The 19,607-nt window shown below is 35.5% G+C and overlaps 2 protein-coding genes across 2 annotated transcripts; both read right to left on the bottom strand.

Moving 5' to 3' along the window:
- Positions 1-416: 416 nt before the first annotated feature.
- Positions 417-2,176, bottom strand: LOC120256370 (dirigent protein 19-like). Its single transcript, XM_039264068.1, has 2 exons — positions 1,758-2,176; positions 417-516 (listed from the first exon to the last, which is right to left on the bottom strand). The coding sequence occupies exons 1-2, from the start codon at positions 2,054-2,056 to the stop codon at positions 417-419; spliced, it is 399 nt and encodes a 132-aa protein (XP_039120002.1). The 5' UTR covers positions 2,057-2,176.
- A 15,283-nt stretch (positions 2,177-17,459) lies between these two features.
- Positions 17,460-19,188, bottom strand: LOC120256371 (dirigent protein 22-like). Its single transcript, XM_039264069.1, has 2 exons — positions 18,956-19,188; positions 17,460-17,961 (listed from the first exon to the last, which is right to left on the bottom strand). The coding sequence occupies exons 1-2, from the start codon at positions 19,186-19,188 to the stop codon at positions 17,490-17,492; spliced, it is 705 nt and encodes a 234-aa protein (XP_039120003.1). The 3' UTR covers positions 17,460-17,489.
- Between the last annotated feature and the right edge of the window lie 419 nt (positions 19,189-19,607).

Consider the following 19,607-nt stretch of genomic DNA (forward strand, 5'->3'; position numbering starts at 1 on the left):
TCTTTTCTTTCCTCTCCAACGTTGCATACCAGGGAGGATTTATTAATTTGATCAATTTGGTTCTTGTAATATCTTCTGGGTGTGGAAATAATAAGACTCTAATTGGCCAATGTGACGTATGACCAAGTTAGTAAATCTCTAAGGAGTCATTAAGCTACCATAACTTGTGTATTATAATACTTATTTATCTCTTGACACCCTTTTATAAATGGTGCTTATCGCCTTTGTTCAACAGACACCACCTTATAACTGCTTGGTTTTTAATCAACAAGCCGTGGTGTTCAACATGACCATGAGGCAATGATTATCTTAGGCAACAATGCGAACTTGTCAAGCCAGATGCAAGCCCTCACCTTGTGCGGGTGGGGATTTGACATTGTACTTAGATTCAAAGACAATAATGCAACCACATACAATTAAGAATTCTTTTTGACTTTAAAGACACGATTCAATGAGATTATTTGAAAGACTAATCTATATAATTGCAGAAAAAAGGCAATCTGCAATAAGACGAAGCTGAGAATGTAAATTAGTAAACAAGATGATCAAATTCCATTGAGACGTGTTCATAATGAAAGATGACTATACAAACAATGTTAGAAACTTCCCACCACCTTGCCAAATTAATTCAATGAGATAATTATTTCAAAGACTATTGTATATAATGCAGAAAAATGGCAATCTTGCAATAAGAGGTAGATGTGAATGTCAATTAGTAAACAAGATTGTTAAAATCCACTAAGACGTGTACCTAAAGGAAGATGACTATAAACAATGTTAGAAATTTCCCCCCAGGTACAGAGTGTGGAAATAAAGGTCTGTCAAATTAATTGTTTAATGAAACATGTAGACTCAATCCAAGATGACTCTGAACAAGGGAAATTTCCTCTTAAGTGCTCATGAATGCTCAGTTAGTTAGAGAACAGAGTATTTATAATATAGCAAATGTTCCAAACCTTGAAGCAAGACAAGAAATGGCATCTGCAAGTAAGATCTTGGTGTTCATCATAGTCATCACAGTGTTCTTATCAACAGCATATACAGGTACTCAAGGTAATACACTCTCTGTTCAATCAACATCAAGAGACATATGCATGCTAATCTTTTGATGATAAATTTAATTTTGTAAGCAAAAGCATAAAAACAAGCATTGGTTTTACTTTCTGCTCGTAGGTGGATCCCAGATTTATGCATACAGGCGTTCTTTGGAAGCGCTTAGACCTTACAGCCCCCCACCACCTCCTCCTTCACCAGGACCAATTACTGGTCCCTAAGCTGCTTATCTGTACTCATAAGTCTCTGCTTTTTTTATACAGTATGGCTGTAAACAGGAATGCAAACCAATAAATCTGTCTCTGTGTGTGTGTGTGTGGATTGCACTGGTCTTATGGTATTCATTAATTAATGAGTGGCATTGGAACAATATGCAAAAATATTAAGAGGGATATAATTCGTCTTGTAAATGAAGCAAGCTGCCCCCTTCACTTCCATAGAAGAATATATGTTCCTTGATGTACGTCTCCCAAAAACAATATGGAGGATAAATTTTTATTTTTCTTTTTAGTCAATAAAAATTAAAGATTAAATTTGCATAATAAGGTTTTGGTTTGAGATTCTAGCATAGAAATATGCCTATAAATAAAAAAGAAATTGATAAAGATGAAATAATTAATTAGTAATGCATTACATGCACATCATACTTAACAACAGCATCATGAGTAGTCATATTGACTATGCTAGTCCTGGCCTGAGCATACCCCTGAGCCCACCGGAAAAGGCCACTGCCGCCGATGACCGGCATCTCTCGGACGTCAGTGAAGATCTCATCCCGGCCAAGAATGGTGACAGTGCTGCCGTTATACTTGCCGGAAGTGAAGATAAAGTTCATGGCCATGAAAAGGCCAACAGACTCCAAAGAAGTGAAAGCGTAGAAGCCCTGAGCACGGCCGAGGAGATCGGAGGACATGGTTGGGCCTTTGGTGAGAGGGTTGTCAATGATGCGAACGAGGCCGAAGGAGGTGGTGGAGGTGTTGGTGGTCGGAGCTTGGGCCACCATGGCACCGGATGGGTTGGGGCCGCTCACTATGTCATGCCAGTACTCTGTGAAGTGTGTTAGCTTTTTGTTTTTCACTCTTTTGAGTTTCTCTGATGATGATGATGATGATGATGATGATGATGATGATGATGATGAAGTGGTGGTGTTGATGGTGAGGAGGAGGAGGAGGAGGAGAGGTAGAGGGTTTAACCATTAATGGAGAAGTTGAGGGAGATGGAAAAGTGGGGAGGTGGAGGTGCTAGGCAGTTCTTAGTTGATGTTATTGCATGTTGTTTTGGGTGGTGGTGGTGAGAAAGTCGGTGGGGAAGCGGTAGTCTACTGATTTTTATTGAATAACATTGCATATATGTTTATTTGTGTGGTTATTATTATTACTATTATTATTATTATTATAAGAAGTTTGTGATTTTATTTGAGGGTTATATATATAGATATATTACTCATTTATTAAAAAATAAAAGTAAGAAAAGCAAACAATGATAAGATAAAAAAAGTTTATTAAAAAATCTATTTGCGGGTTTTGCTTGTGTCTTCATGCAAAAATAAAAAATTACTTATATATCTTTAAACTAATATATATATATATATATATATATATATATATGAATAAGTCATCGTTTAGACATATTAAATTTTTAACCATAATTTAAGAGGGAGTTGCATCCTAAATGTTCAATATGAGAATTAATGGTATTATTGTTTATGTGATAATGTTCATTTTGATAAAAAAATCAAGTAAAAATTATAAAAATAATAAACTATTATCTATTTTTTCTTTTTATTTATTTTTTTAAAGGTATAATACCTTGAATAATCCCTCTATTATTTCGAAATAGCCCTCTAGTCTCTCTATTATTTTTTGCCCTTGAGAGGTCCTTGTATTATTTAGTTTGGGAAAAAGCAGTCCCTCCGTCTAACTGCCGTCTCCTTTTTCGTCTCTGCCACTAACGTGGCATTAATTTGCTATAAAAATAAAATAAAATATTATAAAAATTCAATTATCCCTTCATCTTCAAGCTCAAGAGCATCAATGATGGACAACCATCAACCCCACTTCTTATTCATCTGCCGAGACTGTGACGCCGCAATTCACACCAACAACCATCTCACCGAGAACCACTCCTGTTTCTTCCTCAACGGCATTCGACCTTCTTCCCTGTTCCAAACTCCTCCTCTGACCAGTCAGTGCAAAAACACACTAATACTACAAGCACTAGCAACTTCTCCGATTATCTCATTAAGACCCTGCTGGCCGGGCTGAAAAGTTGAGGACTTGCTCATCGACGATGATGCCGCCAAGGCCGTTGCCGAGGCCACCGCCGCCCACTTCCAGGTCCTTCATAAAAATCCCACATTTTTTTCCTTTGATCTCTAGTTAGCTCTTTTTCTTTGGATTCTTATAAAGCTTAGTTTTTAGCTCGGTGGAGGACCTTGCCCAGCGAGATTCCTAGCTAAGGCGGGAGCCACATGTTCCTCAATCTCCGGCTATCTATTTCTCCGGCCAGCCCTGTCGCCACCATCTCTTCAGTCAAGCAAGTGAACAGTAGTGCTCATAGCAAAAGACAGGCAAGTGATGATGCTTTTAGAGTGTTGCAACTCTTTTCGGTGATCTCTGGCGTGCAGAAATAAGAGACAAAGAACCTATGTGGCTCCTTTTTGCCTTCTTTTTCTTTCTTCTTTTTTCTTTGTTTTGGTACCATTGAGTTCAAAGATCAAAGTTTTTACATGTTGGTGCTTTGCTTTTGTTTCATGTGGAAGACCGATGGATTTGTTCTTTATTATTATGTATAGAATCCTGATGAAACTGCTTCGGTTTTGAATTTTTATAATATTTGATTATTTTTTATTCCAAATTAATGCCACATTAGCGGCGGAGACGGAAAAAGGGACGACAATTAGATGGAGGAATTGCTTTTTCCCAAATTGAATAATACAAGGACCTCCTAAGTGCAAAAAATAATAAAAGGACTAAAGGGTCATTTCGAAATAATAGAGAGACTATCCAGGGTATTATACTGGTTTTTAAATTAATATTTTGTGGGCTCCTCTCACTCAGCCTCTTTAATGAAGATTGACCGGTTAAAATTATGGATCACAAATCAAATTTTAATATTTTTGTAGACTTGAGGGATTGTCTTTCATGACTTTCATTAGGGGGAAGGCCCTAATGTTAATTACCCTGGACATTATTGCAGGAACCTCCGTGTAAGAAAATAAGTGTGAACAAAGGGAAACAAATTTTTGACAAATAAATTTTTATTTATTTCAATAAACATGAATTCAAAGACTTCATTGAAAGTTCAAAAAGTTTGGAATTTGATCATCTTAATGCAGCAATGATTGTAGCATTTCATCACTTTCAAACTATTTCGATTGAAAAAGCGATGTCTTGACTTTTTGTTGACTTTTGGTCTTAGATCATGCGGTTTAAAATATGCATCTTGAACATGATTTAGAAACTTGTGAAGTTATGTATTAATAGATATTTGAATTTACATCTTGGACTTGATTTAGAACTAGATTTAATTTTTCATAGACTTGACCTGAAAACTGCGAAACTTTGCAACTAGTAAAATCTTCAACGCTTTAGCCTTGAGGTTGTTGAGCTCACTTGTTAATTCGTTTAAATTATCTTGAGCATGATTTAGAAACTTGTGAACTTGTGTCTTGGATATTTGAATTTTGCATCTTGGACTTGATTTAAGAACTTGATTTGAGCCTTTCATAAACTTGAAACTTTCATGCTTGTGAGTTTTTATGACTTATGAGACTCTCGACGCTTTATCCTTGAGGTTGTTGGTGTGAACTCATACTATCGATTTTTGAAACTTGGAACTTGGACATTTTAGTTGCATTCTTTGATTTGATTTGGAACTTGATTTAACTTTTTCATAGCTTCGGCTCTCGTGCTTGTGAAGCTTTTTACAACTTATGAACTCTTCAAAGCTTTAGCTTTGAGGTTGTTAAGCTCATTAGTAAATTTGATTTGGATCTCAAGTTGTGGATTCTCTCTGAATCACTAGCTTGAATGATTTTTTTTTACTTTTGAAAAGCTTCGGCTTTTATGCTTGTGAAACTTTTTGCAACTTTTGAACTCTTGATGTTTTTAGTCTTGAGGTTGTTGAGCTCATTTGTTGATTTAGTTTTGAAACTTGGGTCTTGGACATTTTAAGTTTGCATCTTGGATTTGATTTTTGGATTTCAAGTCATGGATTCTCTAATGGAAGAAAGTGTTGATAATTTTCTTCGGTCTTGACTTATAATTCTTTAAGTCTTCGACTTTTGATGTCTGCTTCTTCTTGAGTTCGGTTGTCGGTTACTTTGAGTTTTTATGCAGCAACATGAAACTCTTTGCGTCTTTGACTTACATAGTTTTTGAGACTACTAAATTCTTTTTGTTGCTTCATTTTTATTATTATGTATTATTTTATTTTTGTTTTAAAATGCTTTTCTTTTGAAGATCTTGAAATTCTTTTCATCACTCCTTAAAGAGTTAATGGCCTCAAGCAGGGTCCATAAGCTCAGAAGAGAGTTTAAAGAGGGTCTTGGAATTTTAATCATTCTAAAGAGTCGATAGTACTCAAACATGGTCCATGAGCTCAAAGAGAGTTTTAAAAGTTTTTTTGAATTTTTATCATCATTCCTAAAAGAGTTAATTATTTCAAGCAGAGGGTCCATGAGGTAAAAGAGAGTTTTAAGGGTTTTTGAAATGTTTCTCATCACTCCTAGGAGAGTCGATATGGCCTCAAATAGGGTCCATTAGCTCGGAGAAAGTGTTTAAAAAGTTTAAAAGGTCTTCCGAGCCTGCAAATTTACATAAATGCCTTAGCGAGAAATGAATCTCATAATTTAACTATATTTTTCATTCATTTTTCTTCTCTCTCTCTTTAAACCAAAATTTCCTTCTCTATGATACTAAAGAAACCTCTTCTCTTCTGCATGGAATTCATATGAGGCATCTACCTCTTTGAACTTAGACGAAACTCTTAAGGCATGTCTCGAGATTTGTGCTAGAGTTATGAGCATCATCTTGCTTGCCATGGATCAAATGTCGTAGCGAAGGGATGTCGTTGGACTCAATGGCGCTGGTTGATATTTTGGATTACGCGGTGGCGCGGCGGCATAAAGCCATATATCAGTCACCACCACGATTATCCCTCATTTTCATCTTATCTTGTCCTTATCATCCTTAGCTTTTCTCTTTTTCTGGTAATGGCGTTCCTGAGAGGAGGAAATGAAAAACATGCATATGCTCTTGTTTATGTGCATGACTTAAAACAAAAATATGCACAGAGGGCCAGGTTCCACCAGAGACTAACATTATGAATGATTTATAACATGGGCATAGGGTGTACAACGAATACATCTTATATATTTTGCATAAGTTTCATCTACCTCATTAAGATGAAGATCTATGGCATTTTGCATGGATTAAACCAAACTAGAACATGTTTATATATATATATATATATATTTGTATGAGATTTATAAGATCATCTACCTCCTTGAAGTGGCGAACTTCTCGAAAGCATGCCCTCGAGATTCATGCCGGGGCTTATGAACATTTTGCTTGGCTTTGTGTGTAAGGGGTCATCACCATCGTCAGAGCATCTACGGCGAGTTCTTCTTCACCTTTATCTTCACAATAGGGCTTTCTCGTTTGGGGCCTTAGATGGAAGATGATGGCCAGCAGACGATTCTTGGTGAGGGATCCGCTACCTTGCAAGCCTTCAAAAGCATGGCAGAGGCTCTTGATGTTGTTGTAGTACATAGGAGCTAAGGTTGTTGATCATGTATAGAAGTCCGGCTCTTGTGACCGAGATTGCATCATGTGAGAAATGGCATGGCGTCGGCACGGAGCTTCACAAGGAGTTTTGCATCATCATCCGTCCACCATGCACATATAACATCGGATATATTACATTCTTGCCTTCTATCGTCTCTCTTTTTATTCCCCCACTGGGACTTTGATCCATACTCACTCTCTTCTTCCTCATACTTATACGATTATACATTGATGGAATATCAAAAGAATATATAAAGTCTAATTGTTTATATTTAGATTGCATATATACCCTCTAATCTTAGGAAACTTTTTATTAGACTATATATTGTGATTAAAAATTAATTTATAGATATATTTGGCACTTGTTTATGGGCACAAAAAGGTTTTTGTGGGAGAATATTCTTGTCCCACACTTCAACTCATGTAAAAATAAAACACAAATATATTGAGGATTAAGTTGTATACACTTGAACAATTTGTCTATTTAGTATATATATATATATATAAATAACAATTGGTTCTTAATTTTTGTTTTAAATTTCAAGGAGAGGGAGAGGCACAAGGTTTATAAAAAGAAATAAAAAATAATCGAGTGGAGTGATTATAAAAATAACAATTGGTTCTTAATTTTTGTTCTTAAATTTCAAGAGAGAGAAGAGAGAGAGAGAGAGAGAGAGAGAGGCACAAGGGTATATAAATATAATCAGTGGAGTGGCACTTGCCATATCTAGACAATGCAAGCAAAAGTGCCCACATTTTAATATTTTATGCCATGAGCAAAGAACATCAACCATTCGTTTGGATTAGGTGAGTGTTCACGAGGCATGGGGATCACTCTCACTTTTGGTGTATACCTATGTTTGGGTATGCACCAGAAGTGAGACCAGGTTTGTGGAGGGTTTCATCCCCACAACTGAACCGACAAACCCCCAATTTTTGGGAATGCTAAATCTTGATAACAAAATTACAAATATACCCTCATCATTACATCTTTTCATTATATATATATATTATTTATAGCCTTAATTGCTCCTTTCACCTCTTGCCCTCATCGATACCTACCGGTCGATCCAGATCAGTGGCTCGAAATCCGGAAATGCAGCCTACATTGTCGCATTAAAGACTAGTGGTGGAATTCTTTCTCCCGAGAGAAGCTAATATAAAGGCGAGATTTTGTTCTCTTTCTTTGATTTCATCATGGAATATCTATTTTATGCATGGTTCTTGATGAGTTGGATCTTGGACTCCCATCCTGAGTCACACTCACACAGAAACCCATCTACCACATACTCCTCCTTCTCTTTTTTCTTTTCATCTTCTAGTGTTTGACAATTAAGGGCCAAAAATTGGAATGGTTCAAAGTGGGAGGGAATCAGGAGGAGGGAGAAAAAGAAGAGGCGTGGATTGGAAAAGAAAGATGGGATTGAGAAGGAAGAAGAAATGAAGATGAAGAGAGATAGAGGAGCGGAAGATGAGGTTCTGGCCAAAAGATACCATATCTCATTTCATTATCATTTACTATATAGGGATTATCACATAGGTGTAACAAACTTATCGGAGAAAATAACAAACTACTCATTTGGCATTTCATGACTTCAATTAATTACAAACATCCATGAACTTGCATGATTATTAATTATCTTATTTTGGTCATAAAAGTACGCTAATGAATTTAATTGAGTGTGTGTATATAACTAAATAAATATTCATAACTATTTGGTTTTTTAATATTTACTTCCATCTTTCTTTGGAGTTTGCTCCTCATAAAAAAAATGAAAGGTTACAAACATAGTATGGTAAGGTTAGATGTCAGTACTAATTAATTTTGGCTTGTTAGTCAAATACATAAATGGTGCAATCATGATGAGGTTAAATTGCTTTAAAAAAACCGTATGCTACTTGTTTTCTCTTAATATTTGTGTGTATATTCAAGGAGAAAGTTTGGCGCATTACTGTTTGTTTATTAAATATAATTGGTAAATTGTCTTTATTTGTTTTGTTTTCTTTGGTTATTTTATATGGCACAATAATTTCTTGAAAAAAAAGAAGTATATTTGAATTATTATATTTCTATCTTCTAGTTGTTGTCATGGAGGAATAAAATGAAAATAGAAAAACAAAAGGCCTAAATACATGTTTACTAAGTCTGTTTAATAACTATAATAGAAATTACATATATATATAGAATATGACCCTTTTATGTAATAAAATTAACATACTTTTAATTCCTATTTGAGATGGACTTGACAATATGGATGAATTTGAAGAACTACATTCTGTCACATGCATGTGCTTCCTCTTAGTAGTAAACATCATAATCATTGCATGAGTAATAAAGCAACGCTCTTAGAAACAGCGGATTGAACAGGCGAGTCTCCATCATTAGGCGTCGCAAACAATATGACTACCTACATAAAGGTGGTTCTGATGATATTACGTCATTGATAATGCGCCTATGGATGGTCTTAGTTTTCATAGACTATGCCAACTACTAACCCGATGGTGGGCTACGAGGCATAAAAATGTTATGATTGAAGATAATTGCAATGTTCTTGAATATCATGCATAGCATGTGAAAAAGGATAATTAAATTTGATTTAAATGCAGTGCGGAGAAGCAGTTAGTAGACATTTTCATGCAGTTTTGAGGTTAGTTTTCTTTGTCATGGCGTCTCTCAAGAAAGCGAGACCAATCCCTAAAAATTCACCTGACTTTACATGGGAAGTAGTTTATGATAAATATTTCAATTTCCATATGGTTTTTATATTTTTGTTCTTTTTAATTTTATTTATTAAAGTTGTTTTCAAATAAGGTTCATCTTTATTTAATGTAGAATTGTCTTGGAGCATTAGATAGGACTCCTTACAAGAGTGAATGTTCCTAAAGTTGATCGACCAAGAATAGATTAAGAAATCTAAAAATCACTACTAATGTTCTTATTTAGCTAAATCAAGACATGCAATTTATATACGTCTTCTTGGTACGAGGAGGCTCATCTCATGATGGCGTTTCTTAGAGATCTTATAACAAAAGCTAGCAATAGATTAAAGGTTCCCAATGGTAAAATTAATTCTCCTGCAGTTGGTTTCAAAATCTCAACAGAAATCTACCCCAGACATCATTTAACACTAAGAAATCTTTAGTTGTTAGGTTTTCTACTACTTCAGTGGATGCTAGACATGCAAATTGCCCTACGGTTTTCCTTACACTCGAGGACAACTATACCACTTGAGTTCTTGGAATGATGGATGCAGCCACGTAAGACACCGAGGAAGTGACATGAAAACACGCTTAAAGCGCTAGATATAATCGAGACACATTCGGTCTCCTAAAAAGTCGTTGGGAGTACTCTATCAATTCAAGTTTTTATAATATTGTTACCAACGGTGAATCATTAATGCGTGTTGTTTGTTACACAACTTTTATTAGAAAAAGAGATGGCTGAAGATCCTATAGAAAGAAATAAACTTAAAAATTTAACTCTAGAAGAGACACATGCAAAATGAGGACCAACAACATTATGATCAAACTAATCCAATGGATAAGGGATCTCCGCTAGGCATGATATGGCTATAAATATGTTTTGACGTGTAGAAGTCAAAGTTAATTTTGTTATTTGATACTATGTAATGTGTGTTGCTTATCAAACTTCTTTATTTTATGTAACTTACGTGTGTTACTTTTTATTTGGATACTCACCGTACTCTTTTGTTTTTGTTTATGTAATCTTGTGGGTAATGTTTTACATTCTCGTGTCTTTTCATTGAGGTTTGCGTGTGTGTTTATCTAAAATTGGTACATATCTATTACATCAAATTAATTAAATAATTCAATGGAAAAAGTATGCTTTGGATGAATATTATGTTGACTCGTTTGAAGAAAATGATAGACTTTGACATGCAAAAATTATACATGGTTAGGAATGATTTGTTCACAGTAGCATTAACTTATTTAGTTCTATTTAAATATATGTATGTAGATTTGTTTACATGGTTAGTAAGGTATGTTTTCATGCTCTTATTATAGGAATGTATGAATTCAAATAATGTATTGTCTTTCTATCTTTGTTTAGCATGGATCTGATTCACAAAGTAGGACGGCTGGGGACAAAAATAAACACTCTGAGGACGGATGAAGACAAATCTCTCATTGAAGCCTTAGTGGAACTATCAACAAATTTATGTGTGAGCTAAGAATGGGTTTTCACGATGGTTATCTTGTTCAAATAGAGAGAATGATAAAAGATAAGCTTCCACAAAGCACTTTAAAAGCCTCGCCTAATATGGGCTGGTTCAAAAACTGGTCAATAATTATTCTAAAACCAGACCAGGCTATGGGCCGGTTCCCAGTTTTTTTTGTCCGAACGGCCGGTCCAGTATGGTTTTAAAAACATTGGTAAAGCATCAAATAAAGCAATGATTCGCAAAACCAAAAAGAACAAGGGAAAAAGACAAGATTCTTATGAATATTATAAATGGATGCTACTTTAACAATACCACTCCTGTATCATCAGCCAGTACTGTTACTATTCCAACTACTGTATTTTTGAACCGTCGAATCAGATCGATCCCTGACTCATTCATTCAACTCTCGTAGCCTTATAAATATCCCTACCTATTTGTATACTATTGTATAGAAGAGAAGAAGAAAAGAAGAGATAAGAGGAAGAAATAAGAAGTAAATTATCAAGGTGTTTTGGTAAATATTCTGGCTTTTATTCTTATTATTCTCTTTATATTCATAAAATATTCATAAATTATCAAGGTGTTTTGGTAAATATTTACAATATGGTTTTAATTTTCTTTGGCTCATCTAATGTATATCTTATATATGGAATCTATTTTTAACACTGAATGAAGGAAGGTTCAACAAGTAAGCGTAAGTAATATTGCTAGAAAACCATACATTTTATTTAATACATGATTTCAGTCAACCATACATAGGATTTTCTTAGAAGCATACATAAAAAACATGCAGTACAAAAGCCACTAAGCTAATAATACAAGTACATCTAAAATAAACATGAAAAACAATAATAATAATATTACAGCGAGTTTTTCCATCAAATCCAAATCATCTGGTATGATATTCCCCAAGTTTGCCATGGCGAACCTCCGATCTCGGCAATCGTTGACAAAATCAAGTAAAAGCTCCACCGGCAAACCTCCGATCTCTTTTTCTCTTCTCCGTCGGTCCTTTTCTCTTCTCCATCGGCCTTCTCTCCCTTATCTTTCCTTCCACTTCCCTCTATAACTCATCTCCTCATTTTCAAATAAAATTTCATTCCCGATGCTTCAATAATTGCAGCATATGAGCAATACTGTATATATGAACGGTACATATAAATGAACAGTATTTAGGATTTATATTTTATTTTGTAGAGTTTATTCTAATTACCTGCTATATTATTATTTTGAAGAAAATAAAAAATATCGCAAAAAGAGAATTCAAGGCTCATCAAATTTCAAGAAGCAATTATATATCCTGGAGCCTCGATATCAAGCTCCATTTGAAAGCAAGGAACCTAAGCAAAACTATTGAGGCTAATAACAATGAGCCTAATGATAATAAAGCGAAAGCCTTAATATTTATAAGGCATCATATTGATGATGGCTTAAAGAATGAATATTTGACCTTGAGGATCCACGGAATTGTGGTTATCAAAGAAAGAATGACGTTGAATATCTCGTAATGTTTTTACTTGCCCAAAGCACGAATGATCGATCGCTGCTTAGGTTTCAAGACTTTAAAAATGTGTAAGAATATAATTCTGAGCTATTTAAAATTGTTTCAGTGCTACGCCTCTATAGAGAAACAGTGATGGAAGGTAGCGATGCTCGAGAAAAACATTTACAATATTTCACTCGAAATGTTATATTACAACAACAATATAGATAAAAAGAATTTCACAAAATTTCTCTCGAATTAATTTCTTGTCTTCGTGGTAGAGCAAAACAATGAATTGTTGATGCTAAATCATCAATCTCGACCATCTGGACCAAGCACCACCGCTGAAATTAATTTTGAGGGCAAAGAAGCATGGCGTGAAGTTGCGATCATCGGCTTTGAAAAACCGCATGTGGATGAGTGGACATTATGATGGTCGAGACGACGAGGTCGTGATGGGGCCGAAATAATATCGGACCACGCGGATAGCAGAAATTGATGTGCATCAACAAAAGCAACAAAGCTACAAGACGGGGTCGTAGACAAAGAAAGATACACTACTATCATTGTGTCTTGGAAAAATCATTGGTCCAGAATTCTATGGACCCCTAAATATTTTTGTCCATCTTACCAGAGAATCATCGAAAAATAAGAAAGGTAAAAATATTGAGACAAATTTTGCTAACAACCCCATGGTTGATCCAATTGAGAATAATTCTACAAATAATTTTTAATGTAATCGAAAAATACATATTTAGATATGTCGATTTTATACACTCAATTTTGTAATATGTTTTTATGTTTTATTAAATTATCTTCTGCTTTTAGTTAGAATATGGTACGATGATGAATCGATTATTGATCATGGACAACGCACACTATTTTTGACAAGAAAACTATATTTTATATCCTTATCAATGAGAAAGGCATGTATAGTCACAATAAGCAGTCTATACCGACCTCGATTGAGGGTTCGGAGAAGCAGTGATTGATGTTGCCAAATGGGACATTCTTGCATATAAAAACTGCTCTCTATTCCCCCTAAGTCTAAGAGGAACCTTTCTAAGCTTTTGAAAGATATACGCCTCAAATGGATATCATTTAGAGACAATTTATAAGGAACCTTCTAAGCTTTAAAGATATCCTTGTATATCCTCGGGATTATAGTTCATAGCGTGACAGCGACTGGAATCAGCATATAGTATTAACTCCGGAAGGTTAATGAGCGCAGATATTTAAAATATGGCATGAAGACTAGGGACATCCCAGTGCTATTATGTTGCGCAAGATATTAGTTCTCATGGACACCCACTAAAGGATTATAAAATCCTAACACATAATAAATATGTACTGTTCAAGATGCTCATAGGAAAGCTAATAACCGCATCTTCTATAACTAAGTCGATTTAGTCGAATCTCCCTAAATTATTAGAAAGAATACAAAGAGACATATGTAGACCAATACATCCATTATGTGGACCATTTATGTATTTTATAGTTTTAATCGATGCATCTGACTAGATGGTCCCTATGTTTCACTTTTGTTTACAAGGAATGTAGCATTTATAGGTAGTTGCACAAATTATCGTGCTTAGAGCACAATTTTCAGATTATCCCATAAAGACAATCTGTCTTGATAATGCTGGTGAATTTTCATCAAAATCATGTTATGACTATTATATGGCAAGCTCAAATACATGTTGAGCATCCAAGAGCTCATGTACATACCAAAAATGGGTCAAGAGTCATTAATTAAAAGACTGTGTTATCGCTCATCCAATGTTATTAAGGATGAAACTGCCTACAAGTGCATAGGGTCATGCTATTTTGCATGTTGCAGCTTTAATAGGAATCCAACCTACTGCATGTAATTCATATTCACCACACCAACTTGCTATGGGTAAAGAGCCCTCGATATTTCATATATAAAAAAATATTTGGTTGTGCAAGATATGTGTCAATACCACTCACCAAATCATGCAAAAATGGGTCCACAACGTAGACTTGGTATATATATATTGGTTATTATTCCCCTTCAATTATACGATATTTAGAACCATTAATGAGAGGATGTATTTACTGCAAGATTTGCAGATTGTCATTTTGATGAATCTATCTTCCCTTTATTGGAGAGAGAAATGATTACTCAAAATGAGCCAAAAGAAATTGATTGAATGCATCACGATTACATACATATGATCCCTCGCACTCAATGAATGTGAACTTGAAGTTCAAAGGATCATTAAATTGCAAAATATTGCAAATGAAATACCTGATGCATTTGCTGATACTAAAATGATTTTAAATCATATATACTAGCTGCCAATGCTCCTGTAAGAATTGAGAATCCTGAGAATCCATTGAAAGAAAATCATGTACTAAAATAAACCACGACAGAAACATGGAAGACCAATTGGTGCCAAAGATTCAGCTCCTAGAAAGAGGAATCATAAAACTAAAGAGGAGGATCTCCCATGTAAAAAGGGAGAGGAAATTATAAAACCCTCAGAACAAATTAATGAAGAATTAATGGGGAATGATATTTCTGAATATATTGAAAATTGAATTTGCTATGTAGATAAGGGTCAAAGAATAAATCAACATGAGACCGAAATAAATGATATATTCATCTACAATGTGGCTACAGATGATGATCCAAAGCCACGATCTATTAATGAATGTCGACAAAGAAATGATTGGCCAAAATGGAAAGAACCTATCTAGGCTGAGCTAAATTCCTTATCAAAATGAGAGGTGTTTGGGCATCGTGCCAACACCAGAAGGGATAAAACCAGTCAGTTATAAATGGGTGTTCTTGAGAAAAAGAAATAAAAATATTGAAATTGTAAGGCACAAAGCAAGACTGGTTGCTCAAGGTTCCTCTCAAATGCCTAGTATTGATTATGAAGAAACATATTCACCTGTAATTGATGAAATTACTTTTTGATTTTTAATTAACATAGCAGCTAGATATGCAAATGATGGATGTTGTCACATCATATCTATATGGATTACTTGAAAATGACATATATATGAAAATCCCTAAAGTTTATAAGATAACATACATTACAAATCAACAACATTTATATTCTATTAAATTACAAAGACCTCTCTATGAATTAAAACAATTTGGACGGATATGGTATAACCGTCTCAGTGAATATCTTATAAAAGAAAGGTACCAAAATGATAGTATATGTCCATGTGTGTTTATTAAAAGTTATACTAACGGTTTTGTTGTGATAGTAGTATATGCAGATGATTTAAATCTTGTAGGCACTCCTTCTGAAATTACAATTGCAACATCATATCTGAGGAAAGAATTTGAAATGAAAGATTTGGGAAAGACCAAATTCTGTCTAGGTATACAAATTGAGCAATTATTCTCGGGAATATTTGTGCATCAACCAACCTATATAGAAAAGGTGCTGAAAGGATTCAATATATAGAAGATTTATCCACTGAGTACGCCAATGGTCATCCGAACTCTTGATGTTCAGAAAGATTCATTTTGTCTACCTGAAGAAGGTGAAATCATTCTTGTTCCAGAAACTCCATATCTAAGTGCAATTGGTGCATTAATGTATCTTGCAAATAATACAAGACCAGATATAACTTTTGCAGTAAATCTTCTAGCAAGATACAGCTCTACACCGACACAAAGATACTAGAAAGGAGTAAAAGATGTGCTACGTTATTTATGAAAAACTACAGATCTGGGCTTATTCTATTCATAAGAATCTTCATCCAACCTCACAAGCTTTGCTGATGCTGGGTATCTGTATGATACTCACAAAGGGTGATCTTAGACTGGATACATATTTTCTTATAATGGTACTGCTATCTCATGGCGTTCCGCAAAACAAAGTCTTGTAGCTACTTCATCAAATCATGCTGAAATTCTAGCTCTCCATGAAACAAGTCATGAATGCCAATGGTTACAATCTATGATTGGGCATATACAGTCATCATGCAAATTACCATCAGTAACAACAAATGCTACAGTAATTTATGAAGACAACAGTACTTGTATTTCTCAAATACAAGGAGGTTATATTAAAGGTGACAGAACGAAGCATATATCACCAAAATTTTTCTACACTCATGATCTCCAAAAAGAAGGCGTTATAGAAGTTCAGAAGATTTAATCCAATGAGTATCAAGCTAATCTATTCACAAAATCACTTCCTAAGTGCATTCACCAAAGACTTATATACAAAATCGGGATGAGAAGACTTAAGGATGTGAATACTTTTGATATAAGTTAAAGGTTATTTATTTGATGGGGAGACTGTACTCTTTTTCCCTTTGCCTCGCCAAGGATTTTGTCCCAATGGGTTTTTCCGAGGCAAGGTTATTAATAAGGCAATAACCCTCAAATATACCAAGGATAGTGTACTCTTTTTACTTAGCCAGGTTTTTATCCCACCGGGTTTTCTCTAGCAAGATTTTAACAAGGTATATCCTTTGGGTGTAGGCATCCAAGGGGAGTGTTATGAATATTATAAATGGATGCTACTGTAGCAATATTATTGTAACAGTCGGCATTAATGTAGCAACTTCTAGATGTCAATGTAGCAGCCGCCAGTCCTGTTACTATTCAAACTACCATGGTATTTTGAACCGTCAGATCAAATCAATTCTGACCGTTCATTCAACTCTTGTAACACTATAAATACCCCAACTCATTTGTATATTTTGTATATAGAAGAGAAGAAAAAAAAAGAGGTAAGAGGAATAAAGAATAAGTAAATTATTAAGGTGTTTCGATAAATATTCTGACTCTTTATTCTTATTGTTACTTTTTATATTCATAAAATATTTACAATAAAGATCATTATTTTATATATATGGCCCAAAGATATAATCAATGAGCCAAACACAAACCTACTCAAAAAGAAAAAAATATATATATACATAATAATTAAATAAATTAAAAAAAGGCCACAAATTAAGATGAAATTATTAAAATGAAGTAAATTAATAATGCATTACATGCACATCATACTTGACAACAACATCACCAGTAGTCATATTAGCCATGCTAGTCCTGGCCTGAGCATAACCCTGAGACCACCGGAAAAGGCCACTGCCGCCGATGACCGACATCTCACGGACGTCAGCTGAGACCTCATTCCTGCTAAGAATGGTGACAGTGCTGCCATTATACTTACCAGAAGTGAAAGCAAAGTTCATGACCATCATGAGCCCAACATACTCCAAAGAAGTGGAAGCATAAAAGCCCTGAGCACGGCCGACGAGGTCGGAGGACATGGTTGGGCCTTTGGTAAGAGGGTTGTCGATGATGCGGACGAGGCCGAATAAGGTGGTAGAGGTGTTGGTGATCGGAGCTCGGGCTACATCGGCACCGAATGGGTTGGGGCCGCTCACTATGTCATACCAGTACATTGTAAAGTGTGGTATCTTTTCTTTTTCATTCTTTTGAGTTTCTCTAATGAAGATGATGATGATGATGAGGTGGTGGTGGTGATGGTGAGGAAGAGGAGGAAGATAGGGTCATAGGGAGAGGTTTAGCCAATTAATGGAGAAGTTGAGGATGGCTTAGCTTTGTGTGGATGTATGTGTGTATATGAGCAAGGACATTAATGAAGGTGAAGGAAAGGAGTTTATATTTGAAGGAGGTGGTGGTGGGCTTGGTGGAGGAAGATGTAAAAGTAAGGGAAGGAGGAGGTTTTGGAAGTTTTTGTTGGTGTATATATGAAGACGCAAGAGGTGTAGACATGATTGATGTTATTGCATGTTGTTTGTGTGGTGGTGGTCCGTGGGTGGGTGGGGGAGGGGTGGTGATTTTTCAATATGGTATTATTATTATTATTAGTGGAAATTGCTAAAAACACCCTTAAAATTTGCAATATGCACAGATTCTCCCCCTAAATTTGACTATCCATAAAAACCCCTTCCTTTTCAATACAATGATTTTTTAAACCCCCCAAGCATCTAACAGTAATTGATAGAGTTAATTTAGAATTTTTTGGACGAAATTGTCCCTTGCGTGGGAAGTTGTGGCAAGTGTGACATGGTTTGACTATAATGCCCTTGGGTGCAATGAGTTTCTATTTAAAACATGAGGCTTCTATTTAAAATATCAATGTTTCTGTTTAAAAAATGAGTTTCCTATTTAAAAAAAATGAGTTTTCTGTTTAAGAAATGAGTTTTCTGTTTAAGAAATGATGTTTCTGTTTAAAAAAATGATGTCTCTGTTTAAGAAATGATGTCTCTGTTTAAAAAAATGAGGTCTCTGTTTAAGAAATGAGTTGTTCTGGTTGTATTTATCACCCCCAAAATCTTTTTATTGCAGTTGGGCTGGGCCAATGAGGCAAAGCATGCAGTCCACAATCACAGTCACATTGCATCTCGTTCATTCAGTTTCAATCAGAAAAGTTCCTATTTTTTCCGAATCTTAATATTCGGCACGAATTTTGAACCCTAGAATTTCGATCTCCACCTCGATCTCAATCTCGATCTTGTCGGAGAAAAAGGTGCTACCTTTCGATGAATTGGCTCGTCGAAGAGGAGCGTGCTTTCTTCCCCGAGGTAGACGACGAAGAAGATGAAAGCGATGTGGCCGATGACAGCGAAGACAATGAAGACCAAGACGAAGACGGTAAAGACCAAGATGAAGATGAGCGTGCGGTCTTCCTCCCTCCGTTCTCGTCATTGACTTAGGCACCATGGATCCAAACCCCGGAATGATCCCTAACCCTAACCCTATTGCTATCCATGTTGCGGTGTCCGCAGTCAAGAATGGATCCGTTCAAGTTCAGCTCATCTTATCTGACGTCGCCACCGAAGACCTCACCACTCCGACCACCGAGGAACGCCGTCTCGTCCCTTGTCAGATAGGAAGCTTTGGATGGACGAGGATGAACTGGTGATCCTCAAAGGGTTTCTCGAATTCATCTCTCAGTGCGGCACAATTGAAGCTTCCCATCAGCATAATACTGGTCCGTTCTATGAGAAGATCAAGACCCAACTCCAACTTGAATTCACAAAGAATCAGTTGATCGAGAAGCTTCAGCGGATGAAGAAGAAGTTCCGCAATGTCGTCAGCCAGATCGCCAACGCTGGCAAAGATTT

Source organism: Dioscorea cayenensis, unplaced genomic scaffold (assembly GCF_009730915.1).
Source record: "Dioscorea cayenensis subsp. rotundata cultivar TDr96_F1 unplaced genomic scaffold, TDr96_F1_v2_PseudoChromosome.rev07_lg8_w22 25.fasta BLBR01001412.1, whole genome shotgun sequence".
Taxonomy (NCBI): domain Eukaryota; kingdom Viridiplantae; phylum Streptophyta; class Magnoliopsida; order Dioscoreales; family Dioscoreaceae; genus Dioscorea; species Dioscorea cayenensis.

What these genes read in the sequence shown, in the direction of transcription:
- LOC120256371 (XM_039264069.1), bottom strand. Translation starts at nt 19,188, where the DNA reads ATGACGAGAACGGAGGGAGGAAGACCGCACGCTCATCTTCATCTTGGT. An exon ending in GTGGAGATCGAAATTCTAGG is followed by an intron (nt 17,962 to 18,955) that starts GTTCAAAATTCG and finishes CATCTTCATTAG; the next exon opens with AGAAACTCAAAAGAATGAAA.
- LOC120256370 (XM_039264068.1), bottom strand. Translation starts at nt 2,056, where the DNA reads ATGGTGGCCCAAGCTCCGACCACCAACACCTCCACCACCTCCTTCGGC. An exon ending in CTTTTCCGGTGGGCTCAGGG is followed by an intron (nt 517 to 1,757) that starts GTATGCTCAGGC and finishes TTACATTCTCAG; the next exon opens with CTTCGTCTTATTGCAGATTG.